This window comes from Apostichopus japonicus, chromosome 9, assembly GCF_037975245.1.
Source record: "Apostichopus japonicus isolate 1M-3 chromosome 9, ASM3797524v1, whole genome shotgun sequence".
NCBI lineage: Eukaryota > Metazoa > Echinodermata > Holothuroidea > Aspidochirotida > Stichopodidae > Apostichopus > Apostichopus japonicus.
In genome coordinates this window covers 5,101,364-5,124,183 of record NC_092569.1, presented here as the reverse complement: position 1 = coordinate 5,124,183, position 22,820 = coordinate 5,101,364, and the positions used below count along the sequence as shown (strand labels likewise).

Here is a 22,820-nt window from a genome sequence, read left to right as displayed (position 1 = left end):
GAATCAATGTTTCTTACTCTAAATGCACTCTGACCAGGTGGGTTTCATGGAGAAAAGCTGCCTCAGTCGAAAGAAAGAAATTTATTTTCTCTTGCCCTTATGGCGCGAACGATTTACCGTAAAATCACTGCGATTGCCCATATCAGCATGTTTATTTATACACAAATGTAACCTAAATATACTCGTGTCATCCACTTTTTTTACCCAATTTCATGGAGGAAACGTCTGAAAACACTGGTTTTTCCTTGCAATGGAAGGAAATGACACAATTTTGCACGCTACATCGATAAGACCGAAAGAAAGATACTATTGAAGAGAATGGACCTAACATAGGCTAACCACTAAAGTGAAAGTAAGCCTAGCCTAACGGTCGTAAACAAAACAGAGAGATTTGATTGGCGCATGAACTGTTGGGCAGGGCTTGCAAATTTTGATTGAAGTTTGTAGAATCTATGGACTCGTTAAAAAATCTGGCGAATTTCATCCAGCTCAAATGTTTAATGACGGATAACTCAATAAAAATAATGATTATTATTATAAAATTGCATAGAATGGTGTCATTTTCAATGAGCTTTTAGGGAATAAGCTGAAAAAAGGTTGAAATTTGGCAAACACACATTGAGACTTTAAAGAATAAAATCATCCCCTAGGGTCAATAAGAATGTCTTCATAAAGTTCATAACAATGTCTCCAATCAACTTGGACAGACACCTTCATTTTTTATCAACATTTGATCTGCTGCCACCATACATTTTACTTAATTCTCATGCAACATCGATTCCAACATTAACAAAAAGGGTTCCAGGCTTTACCAGAAAGGACTCACAATGGGTTGCAAGCAATTAGAAATAGCTTATAAAATACAGACAGTTACTGAAAATTATTCATCATGGTCAATAGCAACAATGGAAACACTTCCATTTATCCAGATATAAAATTTAAGGAATCCAGTGACAGTTCACAGTTGAAAAAGAAACTCTAACCTCCCACAACTCCCTTTGGGATTCCTTCCCCCCCCCCACCGCCTGCCCTCCCGCTTCTACCTCCCCCCGCCCCCCAGCCAAACCAGTTTTTCTCCCCATCACATCATCTACTTTTACCAGTTGACTGGTTTGGCTTACTTGTTATTATACAGATATGTACTGTAGTAATATTTTACCTTCATGAAAATGGTAGCTGATTCACACGATCCATTTGTCACTTGCATCTTCAGAGTGGTGACCAGATCTCAGCTGTGAATTTAACAGATAAAATGACATTAAATTATTATTATTATTATTAGGATTACCATCATGTACCTTTCATGATAATAACATCATCTATAACTCTAACACTATGTGGACATCGTTCATCCAAAGAACGACGACCACAGCAAATGGGAAACCCAAACTTATGTACATATCAAAATACTCCTCGATATGCTAGAATTTGAGGATGTAAGACCTAACATCAATATTTATATTGTAAATGAGTTCTTATACACTTAAGTACAGGGTAAGTCATTGCAATAACAACAGTATTGAGTAAAATTTTGAGAGAGTAAACAAGTTTGAATACAATTAAATGTGTACGTTGAAACATCTAAAAGCAACCACTTTCCTTTCAACAAATTTCATTTGAAAAAAAAAGAATAGAATTACAGAAAGGAGAATATTAGTAATTGGGTGTTTAAATAAGAGTTGCTATATCTAAAAATCTGTTAAATTCAATTTCTGATCCCGTTTATATATGGCAGTGCTTCAACAAAAAGGATTTTGAAATAGTTCAATTTCACTCATGAAATTCATTTTTTTTTATATTTATACACAAAACACTAATTCCTGGGTCAGTTAAGATAAAAGATAATCCCAATGCAGGGCACCTCAGAAAAATAAAGAAAACTGTTTTAATAGCCACAGGTTATACTACTGCTTGGCTTTTTTTCTAAAGGGGTCTCAAAAGTGACATTTATCAACAAATTAGCTAATGCATATTCAAAGCATAAAAATATATCAGAGGAATGTTACAGCGCAATTAATAAATAACTGACAAGGATATAATAGAAAAATTTTGATGAAAAAGCCTGATGTATAACACATATTTGCCCCCCCCCCACCCACGTGCAGCAAGAGAAATGGCCCCAAAAGGAGAGTCCATGGTTTGTGCTTGGGTGAACATTTTTATGTTTGGCAACTCTTGTTGCCCTGATCAGGCCCTCTTAGGCTTTTCTCTGTTGAGGACAGGATTTGGTTTGAATGTTCCTATATTGTTTTTGGTATTTGTTACCTCCCCCCATGGGGCCCAGGCCCCCAGGGGGAAGGCTACATAGACTCAGGTTGAACCGCTGATAATACATCCTCTCAAGCTTCACTTCTCATCATATCTAAACTACGAAACAACTCCACTCACAGAAGAATAATAATCACAGTGAGGAAATTACTCATCACTTAAACCTATAATCCGACTACTGTAGAGATTGAACCTTGTCAGTATGGTTTCCATTCAATCCTCTGTAGAATAGTGACCACAATGTAAACAGCACTGCAGCCCAAATCAGACAATCATCTTACAAAATTAATGAGGCTGCAGCATATAATATCCCCGCCCTACCATTCGATTGTATCACAGACAGTTAATTTGATCATTAAATCTATTTGCACAAGAAACCTCCGTAGCAATCGATGAAAAATACTCACTGATTGGCTTCCACGAACATTTTGGGCTTTTTCCCACATTATCCACAATAAGGCTGTTTTTTGTTTTTTTTTTGTGTTTTAATACTTGGGAACATGCAGCTGTTGCAACCGAGAGAATAAAATCAATAATACGAAAGGTCTCGACTAATATTTGTTATAGCTCAGTCATGAAATAATAGTCTTTTATCTTTCTTCTTTTCCAAAAGGGTTGAATCATATTTTCAAAGGTTGGTGTTGCATTTAAATTTGAAAAAAAAAAGGGGCAGAAAATTGATAAGATGATGTAAACACGTGGAAAAGGACAGGGAGGAAAAAAAGGTCTAAAGCAAAATACTATCGATGCAATATATCTCTAGCTTATATTTGTTAGCTAATCGTAAATATATGTAAAGTTATACGTAGTGCTCGAAATCAAACATGATTTATTTAATACTCAGCATTATATTAGTATCACTGGAAACATAAACGATGTACCGACAAAAGTCGTATACTTGGAAAAGTAAAATATTCTGCACTGTTAGTTGTAAACCCCATCTCAATATATTGTTTACTCAAGATATTGATGATTTCAATGTACCCTTTTTTGACTGACTAAACCCTCTAGTCCTTCCAATGATTGGATAACAGCAGGAGGTCTATGATGTCATCACAGTATTAAGAACTGTTCTTCATAAGCTTTACTGTCCTATTATAATTCTCTTTTCTTGTTGATTTATCCCTGAAATGTGATATATTTGAAATGCTCGCTTGGGCTGCCGATTTTCTCCGTAATTAGAATTTCATCAAAATGTAACTTGTCCGTAGAAATATTATTTGTCCTCTGTGACTAAGTGAATTAAATATAATAAAGGACAAAACACATTCTTAGCAGAAATTGCCTTGATGACATCTTTGTCTCTGATGTTGTTGCCAGATGCCTAAACTACCATAAAATTTTAGTTATGTGTATCTTTGCCAAACAAACTGCTTAGAGGATGTGGTTTTGACCTAAAAGGTACAAAACATTTCCAGAATTTTTATTAAGCAATTAACTTCAGCTTTTGGAATATCCCTTTAAGCTTGCAAACAATGCTGTTGGATAAGCTATAGACAGTAAAGCCATGGAGAGTGTACACTCATGTTGCTCCAGAATTAAAAAGTTAAACACAAGTCACAGCTTCAAGAATCACATTTGAAGGGACATAAACACAATCACTGAGATCAGAGTATTTTTTTTCCTTATAAATGATAGCAATTCTGCCAGAGTGGGTTAAAATAAATCATCACTAAATATCAACAACTTGTTAAGGGCTAGACAAACAAAACAAATTAAGAAATTTTAGCTCAATTTTCTCACAAATAAGAACAAGATAAAAATGGAAGACATCAATGTTGTGTTGTTGAATTCATACGTTGGAAAATATAGAAAACTGCTGTGCCATTGAAACAAAATACCTTACAAACGTTAATAATGATTTCTAGGAAGAACATAAATGCAACCAACCGCCTCAGCCACCCCTAGTTCTAGTTGGAAAAGTTTGAAATGAAAGGAGTAGTTTTGTATTTCTGGTTCTAAGCTAAATTATTGTTCACTTGGGTGTGTTCAACATCAATAATCATAAAAAAATATTTTTGACAATTTTTTTTATTATTACATTAATTTTTCTGAGACTAAATGTCATCCATGGCATGATTTGACTTGGACCAATCACAATCATGATGTAAAGAAAAATCTTAATGTCAGAGGTAAAACCCTTGAACTTGAAAAATTAAATTGAAAAGAAAAAGGTAAATATTTTGTAAAGTTCCCATCCCTCAAATTCCTAGAAGGATTCCATCTTAAATGGATCAAAAGTATATTGTTTATTACACACCAGCAATTTAATTGAGTGTGATAGACAAAACCTGTTTGCTTACAAGCTTTGACTCATTTCAGTTTAATTTGTGATGTGCTTTATTTATCACAACGAGGCTGTTTAGTTCATACCGCCAAAAGGTTTCAAATCATGTCAGCATTTTAAACACAATTTTGCAGAATGATGCATCTTTGTGACTGTTTTTAAATGTTTCTCTACGCCAGCGACGAATATAAACACTGTAAAAAGTTTGATAAATTGCGTACATCCGTAGCCAGTCAACCAACAGCAAACAAAACGAAAGAAATAGAAAAAAAATAAAAGCCCTCCCATCATAATTACCTAAACTGTCCTTACTCTTGGGTCAAGTCAGAAAATTTACGCCAAGTTTGATTCTCTGACGGCGATTACCGCTGTACTGCAGCAGATTAATTTGAGACCCTTGGGAAGTGGCAATGATCAATATCGGCCTGTGTCAACATGTGCGTGTCAACTACGACGTAAAGGAGCGGCATTGCGCCGAAGGGCTTCTGCGCGGAAAACTTCTCCTGTAATTGATGTCGGATAATTGGATGGAATATGGTCTGTGAAGACGAAGGATAATTGGGTGTAGTGATGAGAAAAATACAAAAATACAATTGAGTTACAAGGCAAGGCTAAGAGATGAATCAATAACCAAAGATTCTAATTCCGAGACCATCCAGAATAAAGAAACACACAAAGCGTGGGTATTTAGTATGAGACTCGACTAACAACGTTAAGAGATTGAATTTGCAAATTGGTTTTTTTATGCCGAAATTGCGGAGTTGACCAATATTTAAACTTAATTTTGGCGAGATCATGAGAACATGTTGAATGCAATCAAGCATGCGTTCCAAGTGTTTTATAAAAGTAAGTCAATATTGTAGGAGAGTTTTCCACTCTTTGGGTAAAATCTAATTTTGCTTCACACTAGAATGGATCGATTTTATTACCCTTTATTTATTTTTTCTAACTCTGACCTTTATTAGTTGTAATCAATTTCTAATTCAACTTCTTTGATTTTCAAGAAATTGTCTCATCAATTTTTTAGTATAGATATTGTAAATCAGATTATACAAAAGCGTGGCGGCTACTTTAGCAGAGAAGCAACACTTTGCAGTCTAAACATAAAAGAAGGAAATAATTTGGATGAAAGTTGTTCATGTCTTTCAATGTAACCATTGTAATATTTCAGAGTAGGAAATTTACGTTTATACTGAATAGTCCATTTGGAGGCTCTGTGACGGAAAAGTTCTTTGCTCAGAGATACAATTCGATTAAATATTTTCCCTTATAAGAGTAAAAAATATGCATAGTTTTTTCTTTAGGTCTAGTGAAGACATTTTTTTAGGACTCGAGTATAAAAATACTCGACTCGAGACAGTCACTGTGTTATTTTTATAAGGAGAAACACTTTAAAAAAAGTTCAAGTCACTTCAATTTTGAAATTATGTAACATTAAGTAAACAAACCTGCCTCTTAAATTTTTTTTTTAATGTTATTTTTGAGGATATACAGTGCCTAATGCCGTGCACTTTAGAGCCTTCAGTTTATCTACTACCTTGATAGGGGGTCTTCATCAGTGTCTGCACTGACAATCAATCATTCAGTCATTCCACTGAGCTAGACTCATTGTTTGAATACTGTTCTATAAGCAAGCACAACATTATCTGCTTACTATTATCCTATCATAACCTTCTACACAGGTGGCACACTTTCCCTCAAAAGTTGGGAAACTGCAACGTTTGGGGGCAGTTTTGTGGTCTATAAGCTTAAGCTATAAGCTTAAAGCAACTTAGAGTTTGGTTACGAACAGTTTCAACAAACTTACCAGGAATAACTCAAAGTATAACATCCTATTTTTGGTTTCACAAAATGAGAAATTAATTTGGATTTCAGCTTTTCCTTGCCCCCGAACTACTTCATGTTAGTGTTAACCACTTGTAAAGAGCACATGGGAAAATTTGAAAATAGGAAAACTTAAAAAGAAGATAAAACCTAACTTGAAATGAAACTGGTCAACCTTCTGAACTACATTGCTATGGGATTTTAGGGTTGAATTCCATACAAAAAGGTTTTATATACAAAACCAACTCTATCAACTAAAGTTAAAACAGAATGAATTCAAATGTAAACACTTCTAAGAGTGTACTATTACCCGGTTTTCTCAGCAAAATTGATAAACAAACAGTTCAGTTCCAAAGGAACTAATCAAGCTATGCAAGTGTTACAAAAAATGCAGGTACTGTATCTATTTCAGAAGTAAAATTAATTATGTCTGGATATGATGATAGTAATAATGTGATAAATAATAGTACTGTAAATAAAGAATGCCAAACGTGACTTGTTATTCAAAACGGGTGAGTAATGCATTCTAGATGGGACTATGGTATGATGGTTTCATTTATCCAGGCATGTACAGTTAGGAAGGGCAAATGTACACTATTACTGTCATTGTATGACAGGAAGAAAGTTCTCTGAAGGCAGATGTACAAATAAAACTGAGGATTCTGGTCATAGGTAACTACACACCACAAGTTCTTTCTATGATACCTGCAGATTGCAAAACAGCCAATTTCAGATTTTCTTCAGCGATGTATAATAAATCTCATAAGTATATATGCCTTCATCATTTTAATGTATTCAAAAATGGCCAATTGGTCTTGAATTTCATGTTTTTTTCCCAGCTGTATGAATCTAGGGTATGACATCCTTAGCTACACTATATGCAAGGAATTGTGGCAAAGTTTTTACCAGGGATTACCACTAAACTGACAGATGGCATGCCAGTAGCACCTTGCTGGAGTTCTATATAAAACAATTTGAAGAAACCCTTTGACAATGAATAAACATTGCCTGTTCTAAGGGTGCTTTTACACTAGATCCGGATCAGGTCTCAACGTCGGGAGCTGATCTCGACGTCGAGATCTTGGCTGTAGTGTAAATGCAGTTCAGATCCGGATCTGATCCTCCTATTTTGATCCGGACGACAAGATCAATTTTGCAATGTAAACACTCCTGCATCTACAGTGACCCAATATATCCGGTGACTTCATTACATTAAATGTGTGCATATCGTAATATTGTCACCCTAAAGTTATGCAACCATGACAACTAAAGTTTTAGGGTATACGTACAATGCGATCTGCAACTGCGCATGACGCAATTCCAATCTAAGTTTTTACCAACATCCGGTGAATAGCCGGGCTGGATCAGAGTACGACTCAATGTGTAAATGTGTCCGGATCAATGCATAAGTTTACCACATGGAGAGATGATCATCCGATAACATCAGGGGATCTGATCCGAATCTAGTGTAAAAGCACCCTAATTCTAATATGCGTCATATCACACCTGACCATTCTAGGGTCTACAGTTACAAAGTATCAGTTTTTATCCCAAATTTGGTTATCACACACAATAGGGTTCAAAGGAACTTACACTGTACCAGGTGTTGTCTGCTGACTTAGCCCTAACTTGTATACTAATGACACACTGCCAGACTAGGAATGTCAATTATCTACTAGACCTAACACTACAGTTAGAGCTAAACTTTGAACTCTAGTCTTATTCTTGAGGTTGCCAAAAATCTTGAACAAGTTAAAACCTTTCAGTGACAACATGTGCCTACCTATAAAGGTATAGGGCCTATAACCACAAATCCCTCAGTTTGACCAAACTTTGGCCAGTCAATACCAAGTTTGAAGATGACAAAGTAGCAATCTTGATGGTGTTGTACATTCAACTTTACCACTTGTTACTGCTGGGGTTCACTACTGAGTACTGACCAAGTGCATATGTTGCACTTTTCCCCTCTAACGTAATGCCTGGCATTAATGTTATAGTTGGACTTAGGCCTAGGGCCTCATGTGAAGAATAAACTGCAACTTTGTAAGGCTAGGCTTATTTACATTACCTAGGCTATGCATTTGGCTTTAGGTTAGCCCCACAACTTCGGCCATTAGGTTACATCATAATAACCCAAATGTCACTTGCTGTTACTGTTAGATAGAGAATATATGGATTCCAATGCGCCTTTCAATCTGTAGCCTGGTGGGAGTTAGGCTGGATACATATTAACATTTCATGACTAGCCTAACATAGGCCTTAGTATAGTGCCTAACCTAGGCAAAGAATTAATCATAATGGCTGAGGGCCTAACTTGCTCATGATGTCTTTCGTCCAAATGAACTTGGAAATATGAAAGGAAAACGGATGGTTATCATTGATATAGACATAAACGTATCAAGACCAGTCTAACGTTTACATATGCATCAGGTACTCTGCAACAGATGTCAGTGAAAGTCGTTCATTTCTTGATGTAAAAACCTTTATCTGCGTATTCTTATGTAGGATTAGCTGACAGCTGCCTGTATGACCTAGCCTACATCGAAATTCGAGAAGGGTTGAAATTTTGGTATCAGGATGGTGTCGTCTGCTACTTGTTAAAATGAGGGCGCTGTAACGATTCAATCACAGATTAATCTATGTTCAATCAATAAACTTCATGCACACACCTTTTCATGATCCTTTCATTAAGACAAAAGAACTCAAATTGCCAAAAACCCTGTTATTTTTGTTCGAAACTTGATCAAGAAGGAAAGTGACTTTGGTTATTGTACAAGTACAGAATAGACACAGTACTTTCGTGTTAATTATTATCTGTCGTTATTGGTTATATTATCATCAGAACTCAGTATATTTGTTGTTGCATATTTAGGTTACTGCTAATAGCTATTGAACCGGAAGAAAAAGTACTCAGACAGGCAAATGCTTGCGCCATTTATAGCAGGCCTGTCATGAAATTTGCATTTTCAGTAACATTCTTATTTGATGATGATTACTTACAGGATAATGCTAGAGTGAACACTCGAGTCGTCAGTAATGTTGGGATAATGGACCATGCTTGACTTGTCTCTGAAAGGACATGGAATGTTATTAACTTAAAGTGCGTTTTGTATCAATATTTTATCACGGAAGTTATCGACTGATTAGCTTCGATTAGAGAGTTTTTCACGCTGCAGCCTAGTTGAGGTATTCAGCACAATGAAAATTTGGATGATTGTACATAGGGGTTTCCTTTTAAAAGACATTCGAAATTCGAGTTTGCGATTAATTACACATTACTTCAGTTGTATATGCTCTCATTTTGACAGCTCACAGCGACTGAAGTTGTTATCAATTGCTTTGCTAATATTCTTCGAGCCTATCTGTCTTAGAAATCCTGGAAGTAATGTAAGTCAAGTATTATTGCCATAAATGAGTCGGTTTGGCTTTGGTTGATCGCACTCAGACGGCACACCGATTTCCCTTGCTGCTTATTTCCTCCCTATGCTCTTAGTCAAGTTGTTTTCTACTAATCCCTACAGGGGGCGGTAAATACATACATATAAATCACAAATCCTTGTACGCACAGCTCTCAGATGAAATGCCGTTATACAATCGGGGCTACGGGTCATAGCAAAAAAGTGATGGCGCTGTGCGGGATTATATGTTATTACTGAAAAGATGGCGATATTTCAAAAGAAAAGTTACCATCCAATCGTTTCGTAGATTTCAAATATGTCCATAAGAGGTGGATTGTCCGGGTTTTATTTACCCGTGGATTTAGAATTAAAGATTAAAATGAAGTCAAACTCGCAAAGCAAACGAGGCCGTGTAATCCTGCTGTTGACTTGCATATTATGATGTTTGTTTGTACTCTAAGTTGAAGTATTAATATAGCCGATAATATAGTAATAGACTGTTCGCGATGTAGTTTAAATTAGAATGTTTATCAGTCATTTCATTACATCACTTTCTAATGTTTGCTAATCTTAAGATTGCCATGGATCGTTTTTATTGACGCAGTTACAATTAAACAAAGGCCAATGTCTTCTCTTTATATTTTAACAAACCGTTATGAATCTAAATCTAAATAAAATCTAAATGTGTAACATACATGATATTCGATTTGTCATAGTGTTTCTCTTGTGCTATTTATTAATCTGCTTTGCAGGTGAAAAAGAACTGAACTAGCAATCCAAATAGAACTACACATCAGCACAACAAAGCAACAACCGCTGCAGATGGCGCTCTTCAGAAATCACCTGCAAAATTGAACAACGGAAATCACAGGTAACGACAGTAATTCATTGGCGTATTTAGTAGTATCCTAAAAGAGTCGGGGGGGGGGGAGGGCGCAGGTGTTGGACGACATCAACCATCTTGGACAAGGGGTGGCGTTTCGAAGAAGTTTTCCCCTCCCATTTGAGAAAGGTCTGTGCACATAAGCAGGATTTAGACGTATACTGCTATTATGATGCATCTTATTCAGTACCTGATGTAACGCACGTTTTCATATTTAGTACCGAAAGTGATCGATTTCGATACCAATTTGTTGTAACTTTATCTAGCAGTATTCAAAGAACTCCATCGTATTCTCAGAAAACAAACAGGCGAATTTAATCAGTTAAGTGAACAAAATACTAGTACCTTCACGCTGTTTAATAGGGTGTTGGTGGGGATAGGGGCGAGGGTTGCCTCTTGAATCCGTCACTGCGAAAGACTCTAGACCACCTTATGAAGGGTTTCATACCTTTACAGTTTAACTCATGATTCACGGTTTGATGTAAAAACTAAACATCACGCTTAGAAAGTCCCAGAACATGAACAGAGTCATCTATTTCGTTTAAAAACTTTAAAAACACAAAGTTTCAATTTCTGATATTATATACATTATTTATTATATAGATGTTTCCGAGATAGCACTGTCCTACACTCTCTGTCCTGCACACTCTTGGGGGGGGGGGGGGTGTACGCCTATTTGATATATACTTTTGCATATACTGTGTTGTATTACTCACGTACCGCACTGTACGACACAAAGGCACTGACCGACCACCCATATCATCTCCCCGTCCTACCTCTTACAAGAAAGCGGTAAAAAAAAATTAAAACAGCTTGCAAAATTTACGGTTTGATTTACCATCAAATGGATACACAAATTATGCTCACTTTATATTAATGAACCTTTTACTCTGTCTTTTCTGTTTTACGCTGTGTCAGTTTGCCCCTGCAGAGAGCCGTATATCTCTAACAACGGCTATATTGTGGCCAATATGCAGTAAGAAGACTGCCCTCATTTAGGTTACGATCTCAGCATCACAACCTCTTGCGTACCGTTATTAGTGTCGTAAACATCCACACGTACATCAATTAAACAGCCACTATAATTTTTAGGAGGTATAATTACGTTTGCATCCGGCCGTTAGTCGAATATATTTGTTTATTTGTTACCATAAGACACTGTCATGCTAAAAAATAAAGCCTGAAATGAAGCTTTGTATTTAGAAAAATTATGGATAATAAGATTTCAGACCCTCAAAATTAAAAACCATCTGCTTAAATGATGGACTAACCCTTATATATATATATATTCATCTGGGCTGAAATTTTTGTATTGTAACCACGTGGGTCAGGCGTGGTAGGGACAATGTATGTTTGTAACGGTTTGGGCGTACCTAATATATATATTCATATGTACGGTCCCGACTGCAGACGACCATCGACATCCTTGTCTCTAATCTGCCAATCTCAAATTATCCAGAATAGGGTCCACAGCCCCCCATATACAGCGATCGAATGACTGTTTACAATATGTATGTTAACCCCTTCTCTGCACAGTCCACCCCCATCATCCCCCCCCCCTTCTCTCTCCACCTCTCTCCACCTCTCTCTCTCTCTCTTAAATACAGAACAAGTGACATACATTTTTTTGCTGTATAATAGTTCTTCATTTTTGGCTCAAAAGTATGTACAAAATCGTTTTCGTCGAAAAATATTGAGTGCTTTAAATAGCTGTCCATTGTATTCTCACCTACTCTAGCTTGCAACGTGCACGTCCTGTGGCATAATCATCTTCAATTCTAAAATATTGCATAGGCTATATATATATATACATATATACATACATATATATATATATATATATATATATATATACATACATATATATACATATATATATATATATATATATATATATATATATATATATATATATATATATATATATATATATATATATATATATATATATATATATATAAATATATATTATGAATTTCCGGCTTAAAAGTTTAAAGCTTTCGTTTTCGTTTCATCGGTTAGCCAGAAAATAACAAATATTGAGTAAGAATAACTAAAACATGACACAAAGAGCACGAGAAAAAAACTATTTCGATTGTGAAATCGTAATTGAGCTTCTATAGGGACAACACAAAAATGGACAAAACCTATAACCGTTGGAGCAGGAAATACTCATGCATGTCATTCACCGATATAGTCCCGTGGAATGCACATTGAAACTGCAGGAACTCTGTTCTCTACACCACCCTTCCCACTCCCACCCCAGCTCCCCCACCGCTAACTTCCCCGCAACATATTAAACTCCTTTCAGTGGAAGAATAATGACAAAGAATGTTACACATGATATAATATCAAGTTAGATGCAATGTATGCGTATTGCAAGTTAACATTGATATGGGTATATTTATCGCTTTAATCAGTGATATGCGGTATCTTTCGTTCTTTCTCTACTTGTTTGATTTTTCTCCTAGGTTCAAATTTGACTTTTGGGTTAACTTAGGGTTAACTTAAGGTTAACGTAGGGTTAACTTAGCCCTAAACCCCAAACATGTATAAGAGAAATGACCGTTCGTGATTTGATATATATATTTGTATATTTGCCAGTAAACAAATTCATTACCACCATTACCTTATTCTTGTGATTGCTTCCCCACCCCCTTCCTCTCGTGTAGAAGTGTACTAGTTCTTTATCTTTTGACCTTCTGTCGGAATACATTCAACCTCTTGCAACCAATATATGCAACCTCTTGACTACTCTATCCAGCATCCAAGTGAACTTTAGTTTAAAATTTCTTTCTATTATTCTTTATAAAGAAAATATTATTTAGTAAAGTTATATTGTCTTTTTAAAATTTTACTTTTTTCCTGCCTCTCCTTTTTCAAACAATCCTCCAAATGTTTGACAGCACATCCAATTGAATCCACTTCATTATAATGATGTGTTATTATAATTATTATTAGACGTGTTATTATAATTAGTAAGATATTTATGCAATCTGTGCACTTTTGTTTGATATTTTAAATGAAATCAATACTAATATTGTTATTAAAACATATCATATCTTTATTATAAGGATTATTATTCTACATTTAGCCAATACGAATTTACTCTTTAGTATTTCTTCGTTCGGAACATCTATCTCTCCAAAAAAGTACTGCTCAACATGCAAATGAAGTCACGTGCTCGATATATAAATTTCATGAATATATTTACACTGTCGAGTCTCTGTTTTTTTTTAATATATTACAATCGATTGTATTTCTTAAAATAAACTGAATTACTAACAAATGATGAAATGTTTCTTTTCAATTCCTTGTAGTTATTTATCCAACCTACCCCCCCCCCACCCCCAAAAAAAACCCCGCATTGCACAACATTCAGATGGAGTCACGTGTTCTTATAATTGTGGATATATTTAAAGATGTACAGTCTAACTCAACTGCAAACATTTCGAAATTCATAATATATATCTATATATATATATATATATATATATATATATATATATATGTGTGTGTGTATATATATTTAACGACTATTAAAATATACTATAAAATTACTTTGTGCGCGATTTGCGTTTTCTTGTTCATGTTTTATATGAATCTACCTTCCATAACGCGTATCCGAAATCGAAAATTAAACCAAAACAGTTTTATTATTTATTTCAAAGCTTTTAAAGTTGAAGAACGTGTGCATATCAATATGATTTTTTGAAATAATTATTTTCTAATAATGTGATAACACATAAAACTATAATATCATGAAATGAGTGGTTCCTTTGTTCCCCCGAGGTTGTTATCAACTCACTTTTCATTTACGTTTTTTATTATTTTATATTTATTACATGCATGCCTGCTATTCACTTTTGTTACTTAAGGGGAGAATAATTCCATCGAGTATTTCTCTTTGTAACAAATTCCTGAAATTTAAGATCAGTTTATGAAAATTTAACAATTTTGGACTACAGAACCAGATATTTAATATTATATAGACATTTCTTTCGATATATCAGGATTTTCTTCATTTTTCATTATTTGAAAAATTAACGGCTTTAATTTTTTAATCCACCGTCCTCCAAACAAACTTGCAAAAAAAGGACTTTTAGTTTGTAAAAGTAGAATAGGATTAAACATTACAAAGTATTTTCAAAGGTCAAATTTAACCTACTTCACAAAATTTCGTATTCTGCAATAGTACATAACCATCTAACAAAGCTCGCCTCTCTAAAAAAAATTCACGACAAAGAAAAATGATTTGCTTTATTTCTCTCAATCTGTACTTTGAATCAACGAAAGTCGTCGAGCCGACACAAAGCGATCGTTCACTTCAGGTCGCCACTAAACAAAGGCCGAACGCGGGAATTTATTAGTTAAAGAAAAACATTAATGCTTTTATTAATAAGCTACACAAAGAGTCGCCTCGATTTGAAATCGTGAACAAAAGGAGAAAAACGGCAAATTATAAAGCTTAAAGAAAGAAAAACGGAAGAAACAGAAGAAAATTATACTGATATAGTTATTATTCAGTTTTTAAATATTAAGAATCGTTATTATAAGTTTTGAAACACCAAAATCTTCCTTTACAGCTCCATCAAGGGTGAATCTTCACGATTTAACCTTGTGGAATATCCCAGGGTAGTTAGACGGTGATTCCCCTACAATGCACTTGAGTTATTATTAGCCACAACGTGGTTTTTGTTGTGCGAGGCCCTGCGAAGGACACACATGGCATATAGTACGTTCAAAGACCAAATCGCGGACTACAAAACGATATCAATTTCCGTCTTTTCGTTTCTAATCTGAGATATGTTATAAAATGTGTATTGGGTTAGCCGCAAGATACAACTAAACAGGTACTAACTAACTGCAAATAAATATCAGAATAAGTAGAAGTTCATGTGTGCAAGAAACAAAAGTTAGAGCTAATTCTTTTAAATTGAACAAATAGCATAAACTCAATTGAACCTTATTTTACACCAGATGTGGTAATATCTTTATGTATCAGAGGGTGCAATACGGCTAACAAGTTTTTTTCATGTGTTTTCCTTATTATTTTCCCCATGAAAAGCTGTTATTGAAAGCAAAATAAAGCAATGTTATCAACAGAAAATGAAAACAATGGTCGGTACATGTAAGTTTGTAAACAGAAAACATTTCCTGAAAAAAAATTGAAATTTACCTTTCCTCCAGGATTCATCATTCGGTGGTAAGTGATTATAATCCATAATAAATCCTTAAAAATCCAGAAACTGATTAGAAGAATCTCTTTCCATGAGATCAACTGTTCTCTTCTCTTTGGTACAATCCTTGCTTCCATTCTGTGTTCTACCGCAGTTCCAAGTGAAATCGAAACATGTGGTCGCTTGTAGTAAAAAAAAAAAGAATGAATGAATGAGTAACACAAAGAACTTTTCTCAATCTCCCGCCATTTGACATAACTTCTTTGTTTGGAAACAAGGGATGCACAACACCGATAGTTTTCTTTTCGAGCAAATCTGGGGGCTCGTCTAATATCTCTTCTGTGATTGGTTGTTAAAGAGAGTGATGCATATTAAACAGCAACAACAATAACAAAACAGCTGGCGTAGTATTGTAGTCACCTGACAAGTCATACGGCATAGCCGTGCATGTTACGTAAAAGAAACGTGGCCGAAACACTGATCGTTGTTGCATCTGCGGAACTTTTATGGTGTTTCACCGGCGTGAGAACTTGGTCGGAAAAAATTGTCTAAAGTTATCGGAATTAAGGCCTGTGAAGGTAGAATTATGAATGAAAGATAATTAAAATTGTCATAACCTTGCAAGCCTACCGGCGTCAGTTCGCACAGCCTAGCCTAGGCCTAAAGTTAGGCTAGTAATAGTAATCCTATAGGCCTATACATGTATGTAAATGTACATACGTAATGTATAGATATATGCGTATCGCGTACCAGGCCTAGTATGACTGACACATTAACTGTTCCATAAGGTAATTAAGTTGTACAGTAAACTAACATACAATTACAAAGTGTAGACTGATTGCCACTAAAAAAAAAGAAGTTACGAATTGAGCCCTATAACAAGTTAGGCTCAATGCTTAAACAAACATATTGCAAAGGTATCACATGGATTGATTACCTGATGGGTTAAAAAACTTAATCTCTTGATAAGCTATAATTATGTCCCAGAGGCTGCATATGCAAATCATGTTAGTATTTCTTTATCAGGGATCATTTAGAAGCTCTAGTTCTAGTATCACTGGAATTTTTGAAAAGGATTGACCACATACTTCTTCTAGGTAACATAGCCACTCTAGTTTTGTTTTAATTTCGTCAAATTGTCTCATTTAATCAATTTCATCAAAACATGTTATTGTCACATCAAAAGAAAACTGATTGGATTGTACGCGGAAACCAATCGCTTTCTTCTACTTTAACTAGAATGTTTATTTTAAACCGAAACCTATGAATGAAAATAGAGAGTGTAGTAGTAGAAATATAATATTAATAGTAATAATAGTCAATAGTAACTTTTACGACACTTTAAGTGTCCAAAAATGTGGGAGAAACCCGCAAGGGCTTATACATGACTATACATTACATATTTAACCAAACATAATTAACCCTTGAGATTGCATAACACAGGGTTTATGCTTTAAAATAAACAGAAAGGCTGTTGGTAGCTTTTGTCAGTCTTGGTGCTCATCTGTTGTACACCCATAAGGAAAGGATATTAGCCTTATACCTGTATCAGGTCAAGTGCAGTGGTATAGCAAAAGTCCATTCTTTACTTCGTTAAAGGCATTGAAGACTCACCCCAAATCACATGCCGCGCTCTGAAAAAGTTAACTTTCCGTGGCTTGCGAGTGAAGTTTTCTTCTTGTCGCTACAAAATGCAGAGAGTAATGAAACGTGAAACCTTATCTTTTATCTAGACCTGAGATGTCCGTCGCTGCTATGCTCACTGTGTTGTGGGTGTTGACCGTAGCTGTATGTATTGACTGTACACTAGTGTCTAATTACCGATGGTAGCAAGCTGTATGTGTATTTTCTGGGATCGATGGTGGTGTCTAACACTTCTGTTACACCTCATTCAAAACTAGGTCAGATTACCGGCATGAGACGTTTCTTTGTGCGCGAGTCTTCACACCCTTTAAGTCTAAAATTGCTGATGATTTTTTTCTTTACCTGTTCATGTAAATACCCACACATACGTGTATGTTCCTCAAGGTTTCCATCCTGCCCCCCTCCAGGTCCTCCATCTCAAAATGAGCAGCGACAGTGATGATGAGACTCCACAGCTCTCTATCCATGCACTCTGTGCACTACAAGAGTTCCTATCAGAGCAACAAGAAATTGAGAGTGAAAGCAAGCAGCGGAAAGCTGCCAGAGTTGGTGGATTCCAAGAAGATTGGGCAAGTCTATCTTTTGAGTTTTTTAACTTCTAGTACTTACTCTTTAGACACATGGTTGGCAACTGCATACGTTCTTTCTAAGACCATTAAATAATTTGTTGAATACTGACCGTGGGTAGCTCAGGACTACAGACAGCTTTGAGAGCTGGCATAGGTAAGAGCAGAAAGCTGACAAGCTTGAGAAAATTTGGTACAGAACGACAGACTTACCTGATTATCACATCAGTTTCTTGACCACATGACAAAATCTAACATAGTACAAAAGTGCAAATAATTCCAGCTTCAGGTTATAGGGCCTCTTGGTAAGGAGAGCTTGGGGGAGTGGCATGGAATTGACCTCACATACCACAGTGATATTTTGTGTAATCCATAGGGCGCCACACTTCAGGATGTACCAGGTCCCATGCCAAAAATTCCCTATAATTTTCATGTCATTTCTTTGAGTCAGTAAATTAACTGCTTCAGTTGATACTTGATTCTAGGATAAAACTTTTCTGTGATGCTATTGGGTTACGTGTGCCTACATCAATAGGGTTTTCATAGACTTTGCAGGCTGCAAATTCTTTGGGCCCCATGTGACCTGAGGGCCACACTTTGTCCACCTGTGGTTTCGGTAGGGCTGATTCAGCATATCTATAACAACAGACCTGTATTTTATTGAGCTCAATTAGTTGATCATGGAACTTAAGAAGACTGGATTCATAAGTCATGAATCCCTTCATTTGTATATATCCCTTAATTTGTGTGATAAAGTTTCAAGAAGTCAACACTTTACCCCTCATTAATTTAATAGCTATGAATCTGTGGCCATTGAGATGTATAAACCATATTTCACAATTTGGGAACATCTTTTACCTCTTTCAGCAACTGTCCCAATTTTGGTACAATGACGATACTGCTGAAGTTCTGGCTAAAGAAGCACTCCATATAGCTGGACCAAAGGGAAGGTATGTCGGTCAAACTAGCAAATTTTGGACGAACCTTTGATTTCAGATAGTGTCCCGTGCCAGATATTGTAACAATTGTGTCAATTTGTGTGAGACAATTGCTATCTAATAATCTACACTGCTATGAAGGGTTGTCTCTGACATGAAATCAAAATGGAGGACACATCCCGAGGCATTGAGAGCTAGGTGAAGCAGATAGATATCTTTCTTAAAAATATCTTTAATTAATTAATGAATAAAGTATATTATGAAAATGAGACTACTTTTCATCTTACTTTTCATCACTTACTTTTCATCAAATACTATACTTAATACATATTTTTCTCAGACCCTGACTTACCCCAGGGCTGTAGCCTGCCTGACCACACACTCGTCAGGCCAGGACACATCGACAACACAAGGAGATGATATGAAAATATGACATGAGGCTGCCAGTCGTGAACCATGTTTTTATAACTTGTGTGGAAAACCCGCAAGTATATATATATCTTGCAATGTTAATACTTATAAATGTACTGTGTTCAATTTTCAATGCAGTCAGTATGAAGCTAGAAAAGATAATATTAACTGAATTGAAACTGTAACAGCTGTATAGATTATGGGTATGCGTAAATGTACATTCATTGACAGAAGCCAGTATTAAAAGCACAGTGCATGGACATGTAGAATTTTAAAATAAAAACTTGAGCTGTAAGATTCCTTAAATAACGGATTGTCCCGTTTAGTAGTTTCGCAGTTAAATGATTGAAAATGGGTGACCATATTTTTACTTTCTAGCATATTTGGGGATAATTGATGACGATTAACATTCATAAATCATACCATGTTACATGTATGGTGGTTTAAAGTAACAGTAGACATGATAGTTGATGTGTTTGTAATACAAAATTTTTTAGTCTTAACTTTCATTAAATATTTTCATATATTAACTAGAATTGGACAGTTACCAACTTCAATACATGCATTATATAAGGGACACTTTTGCCATTTCAAACATTTGTAAATCACAGTATATCTTTCTACTATACAGTTTACCTAAAGCGGTCTAGTGGAGTAAGCAACCTTCGTTGGAAGTTTGACATCCACCAAAAAAATAGTATTTGTTGTACTGTGTAATATTTTACTGTTAATCGTTATAGATTTAGAGTATTATCGGTTTATGTTAATCAGTAGAATATTGAACAAGAATTCATTGAATGTATTTGCTTGACAAACAAATCAAACCAAGATACAATTCAAAATATTATCTCCAAAAATGGTCTCAAAGTTGAATGAGCTGGGAGTGAACAATTCCACTGTCCTGTACAATTTTGTCACCCAGACTTGTTTATCTTTTTATAAGCATTTAATAATCACTTTTTCTAACTATTGTGTTCCTCTTCAAAATGAAATGGGGCCTACGCAAGCTGATGAATTGCATTGTTTGTTACAGAACCGAATCAAATCAAAACATTAAAATAATTTTACATACAATCCTTTGTTATTAAAAAAAATATTTCAACGGAATTGAAATTGTAACAGCTGTATAAATTATGGGTATGCGTAAATGTGCATTCATTGACGGAAGCCAGTATTAAAAGCAGAGTGCATGGACAAGTAGAATTATTTTATTAAAACGTGGAGCAGTTAGATTCCGTAAATATCGGATTGTCCCGTTTAATTTTGCTTTAAGACATGCCAGACATGTGTGTGTCTGTCGGGTTGTCATTATGGATGAAAGAGTGTGCACGGACTTTTTGTTCTGGCCTAATGCACGACATTTGGCCACCATAATAGCAACTCTTCAGCCTGGCCTAATGCGTGACATTTGGCCACCATAAGAACAACTCTTCGGCCTGGCCTAATGTGCAACATTTGGCCACTGTAATGACGACCATTTGGTCTGGCCTAATGCACAATATTTGGCCACCATAAGAACAACTCTTCGGCCTGGCCTTACGGGCGACATTTGGCCACCATAATGATAACTCTTCGGCCTGGCCTTATGCGTGACATTTGGCCACCATGACAACTATTTGGTCTGGCCTAATGGGCCACATTTGGCCACCATAATGACTCCTCTTTTGCGATACAGCTGTTCCAAAGGTACTATGACAGTTTGGCAGAAAATCTCCCTCGCTGCTAAAGGAAATCTTGAACCTCTTGATGGAATTTGTCTTCTCTTTTTCACATCATTACCTCTTTCTTTTCCCAGGATTGCCTGCCTGTCATCACCAACACTCTTTCAGAAGTTGTGTCAGATGAAGGCAGATCCGACTGTGGTACTCTTCGAGTACGACAAACGATTTGACGCCTACGGGGAAGATTTCGTATTTTACGACTTCAATGAACCTCTCAGCTTACCGAAGCATATAGCGGAACATTCGTTTGATCTTGTGGTGGGCGATCCACCATTTCTTCAAGATAGGTGCTTGGGACTTTTTTCTCAAACGATGAAATTTTTGGCCAAAGAGAAGATGATACTTTGCACAGGTAAGTGACCATTCAGCAGGACACACACCCAAGTATAATCTTGAGGGTTATATAGTGTGTATTGCAGTTATTGTACACAGAAGTTTTGTATTTGCAATGTAAACGACAACATTACACTGTCCCTTCCCACCTACTCCCCCCCACCCTTCTGCCCACCCCTGTGTGTTTTTAAAATGTACTTTTTATCCTGCAGGTTCGATCATGGAAGCTGCGGTGAAGAGGCTTCTAAATATGGACATGTGCAAGTTTAAACCTAAACATGCCAGGAATTTGGCCAATGAATTCAGCTGCTATTCAAACTATCCAACCAGGTTTCTTAATGAGGATACATGACTGATTACTGGTTCGATTTCTGGCTCTTAATATATCCGTGTCCATCGACTGGGGCTTTTGCAGGATCCACAGAAGGTGTGTTTTTTCACAGTCAACTTCCCTGGATGCTCAGATCATTTGGGTTATCTCTAAACATCGAGTAAATTTAAGACGGCCTCTACTGAATTGACCGGACTCCCCTCGACAGTCTTGATCTAGTTTCTGTATTAAAAAACACCCATGGTCTTAAACCTAAGTGACCTAACCGAAACACACTGAAGAACTGATGAGCTTAAAAAAGGGGCTGATTCCTGTTAACGGTGCGTGCTCGTTTAAAATTATTTCTTCACGATTGGTCACCATTGGTAAAACTAGGTAGTCGTGAACTGCCAGTCTGGGGAAAGGATACATGCTTCCTCGACTGAAGCTGACACGGCCTAAACCTGGCAAAGAATTTGATCAGACGTAGTCTTAAAAATGTTGGCACAGCGTTACTATCTGCAATTTCCATGTTACGATAGTAAAGTCCAGTTGCTTCGAGTTTAGTCAGCCAGCGTGTGGCAGTCTGTCAACAAATTTAATTTCTAATTGAGGTAAGACGGTCGGGGAAATTGGCAGTTAAACGATTGAGCTGGGTGACCATTTTTGTACTTTCTAGCATATTTGGGATAATTGATGACGAATAACATTCATAAATCATACCATGTTACATGTATGGTGGTTTAAACTAACAGTAGACATGATAGTTGATGTGTTTGTTATACAAAATTTTTAGTCTAAACTTTCATTAAATATTTTCATATATTAACTAGAATTGGACAGTTACCAACTTTATATCAGGTACATTTTTTCCATTTCAAACATTTGTAAATCACAGTATATCTTTCTACTATACAGTTTACCTATGGCATTCTAGTGGAGTAAGCAACCTTCGATGGAAGTTTGACATCCACCAAAAAAATAGTATTTGTTGCACTGTGTAATATTTTACTGTTAATCGTTATAGATTTAGAGTATTATCGGTTTATGCCAGTCA

General features: G+C 35.9%; 1 protein-coding gene and 4 long non-coding RNA genes across 8 annotated transcripts in view; 3 read left to right on the top strand and 2 right to left on the bottom strand.

The window, feature by feature from the left end:
- LOC139974580 (uncharacterized) overlaps positions 1-9,409 on the bottom strand; it is a 56,676-nt gene extending 47,267 nt beyond the window's left edge. Inside the window, exons 1-3 of one of the 3 annotated variants that reach the window (XR_011795509.1) lie at positions 8,694-9,409; positions 4,853-5,094; positions 1,160-1,232 (exon numbers count right to left, since the gene is read on the bottom strand). This is a non-coding gene — a long non-coding RNA (uncharacterized lncRNA). The remainder of the gene's footprint in view (positions 1-1,159; positions 1,233-4,852; positions 5,095-8,693) is intronic. The other 2 variants (XR_011795508.1, XR_011795507.1) reach the window with 2 other exon arrangements.
- LOC139974586 (uncharacterized) overlaps positions 1-11,425 on the top strand; it is an 88,581-nt gene extending 77,156 nt beyond the window's left edge. For both annotated transcript variants that reach the window (XR_011795514.1, XR_011795515.1), the window contains exons 2-3: positions 10,530-10,648; positions 11,264-11,425. This is a non-coding gene — a long non-coding RNA (uncharacterized lncRNA). The remainder of the gene's footprint in view (positions 1-10,529; positions 10,649-11,263) is intronic.
- A 4,839-nt stretch (positions 11,426-16,264) lies between these two features.
- LOC139974578 (EEF1A lysine methyltransferase 1-like) lies at positions 16,265-22,799 on the top strand. Its single transcript, XM_071981825.1, has 5 exons — positions 16,265-16,418; positions 17,892-18,053; positions 18,918-19,000; positions 21,195-21,472; positions 21,666-22,799. The coding sequence occupies exons 1-5, from the start codon at positions 16,347-16,349 to the stop codon at positions 21,803-21,805; spliced, it is 735 nt and encodes a 244-aa protein (XP_071837926.1). The 5' UTR covers positions 16,265-16,346; the 3' UTR covers positions 21,806-22,799.
- LOC139974581 (uncharacterized) lies at positions 19,007-20,604 on the top strand. The gene is made up of 2 exons (XR_011795510.1): positions 19,007-19,476; positions 20,031-20,604. It is a non-coding gene; the product is annotated as an uncharacterized lncRNA (long non-coding RNA).
- LOC139974585 (uncharacterized) lies at positions 19,436-21,053 on the bottom strand. Its single transcript, XR_011795513.1, has 2 exons — positions 20,841-21,053; positions 19,436-20,793 (listed from the first exon to the last, which is right to left on the bottom strand). It is a non-coding gene; the product is annotated as an uncharacterized lncRNA (long non-coding RNA).
- Positions 22,800-22,820: the final 21 nt, after the last annotated feature.

Coding starts and splice junctions, on each gene's coding strand:
- LOC139974578 (XM_071981825.1), top strand. CDS start 16,347: ATGGTGTTTCACCGGCGTGAGAACTTGGTCGGAAAAAATTGTCTAAAG. Junction 16,419..17,891: donor CGGAATTAAGGCCTGTGAAG/GTAGAATTATGA, acceptor GCCCCCCTCCAG/GTCCTCCATCTCAAAATGAG. Junction 19,001..21,194: donor ATAGCTGGACCAAAGGGAAG/GTATGTCGGTCA, acceptor TTCTTTTCCCAG/GATTGCCTGCCTGTCATCAC.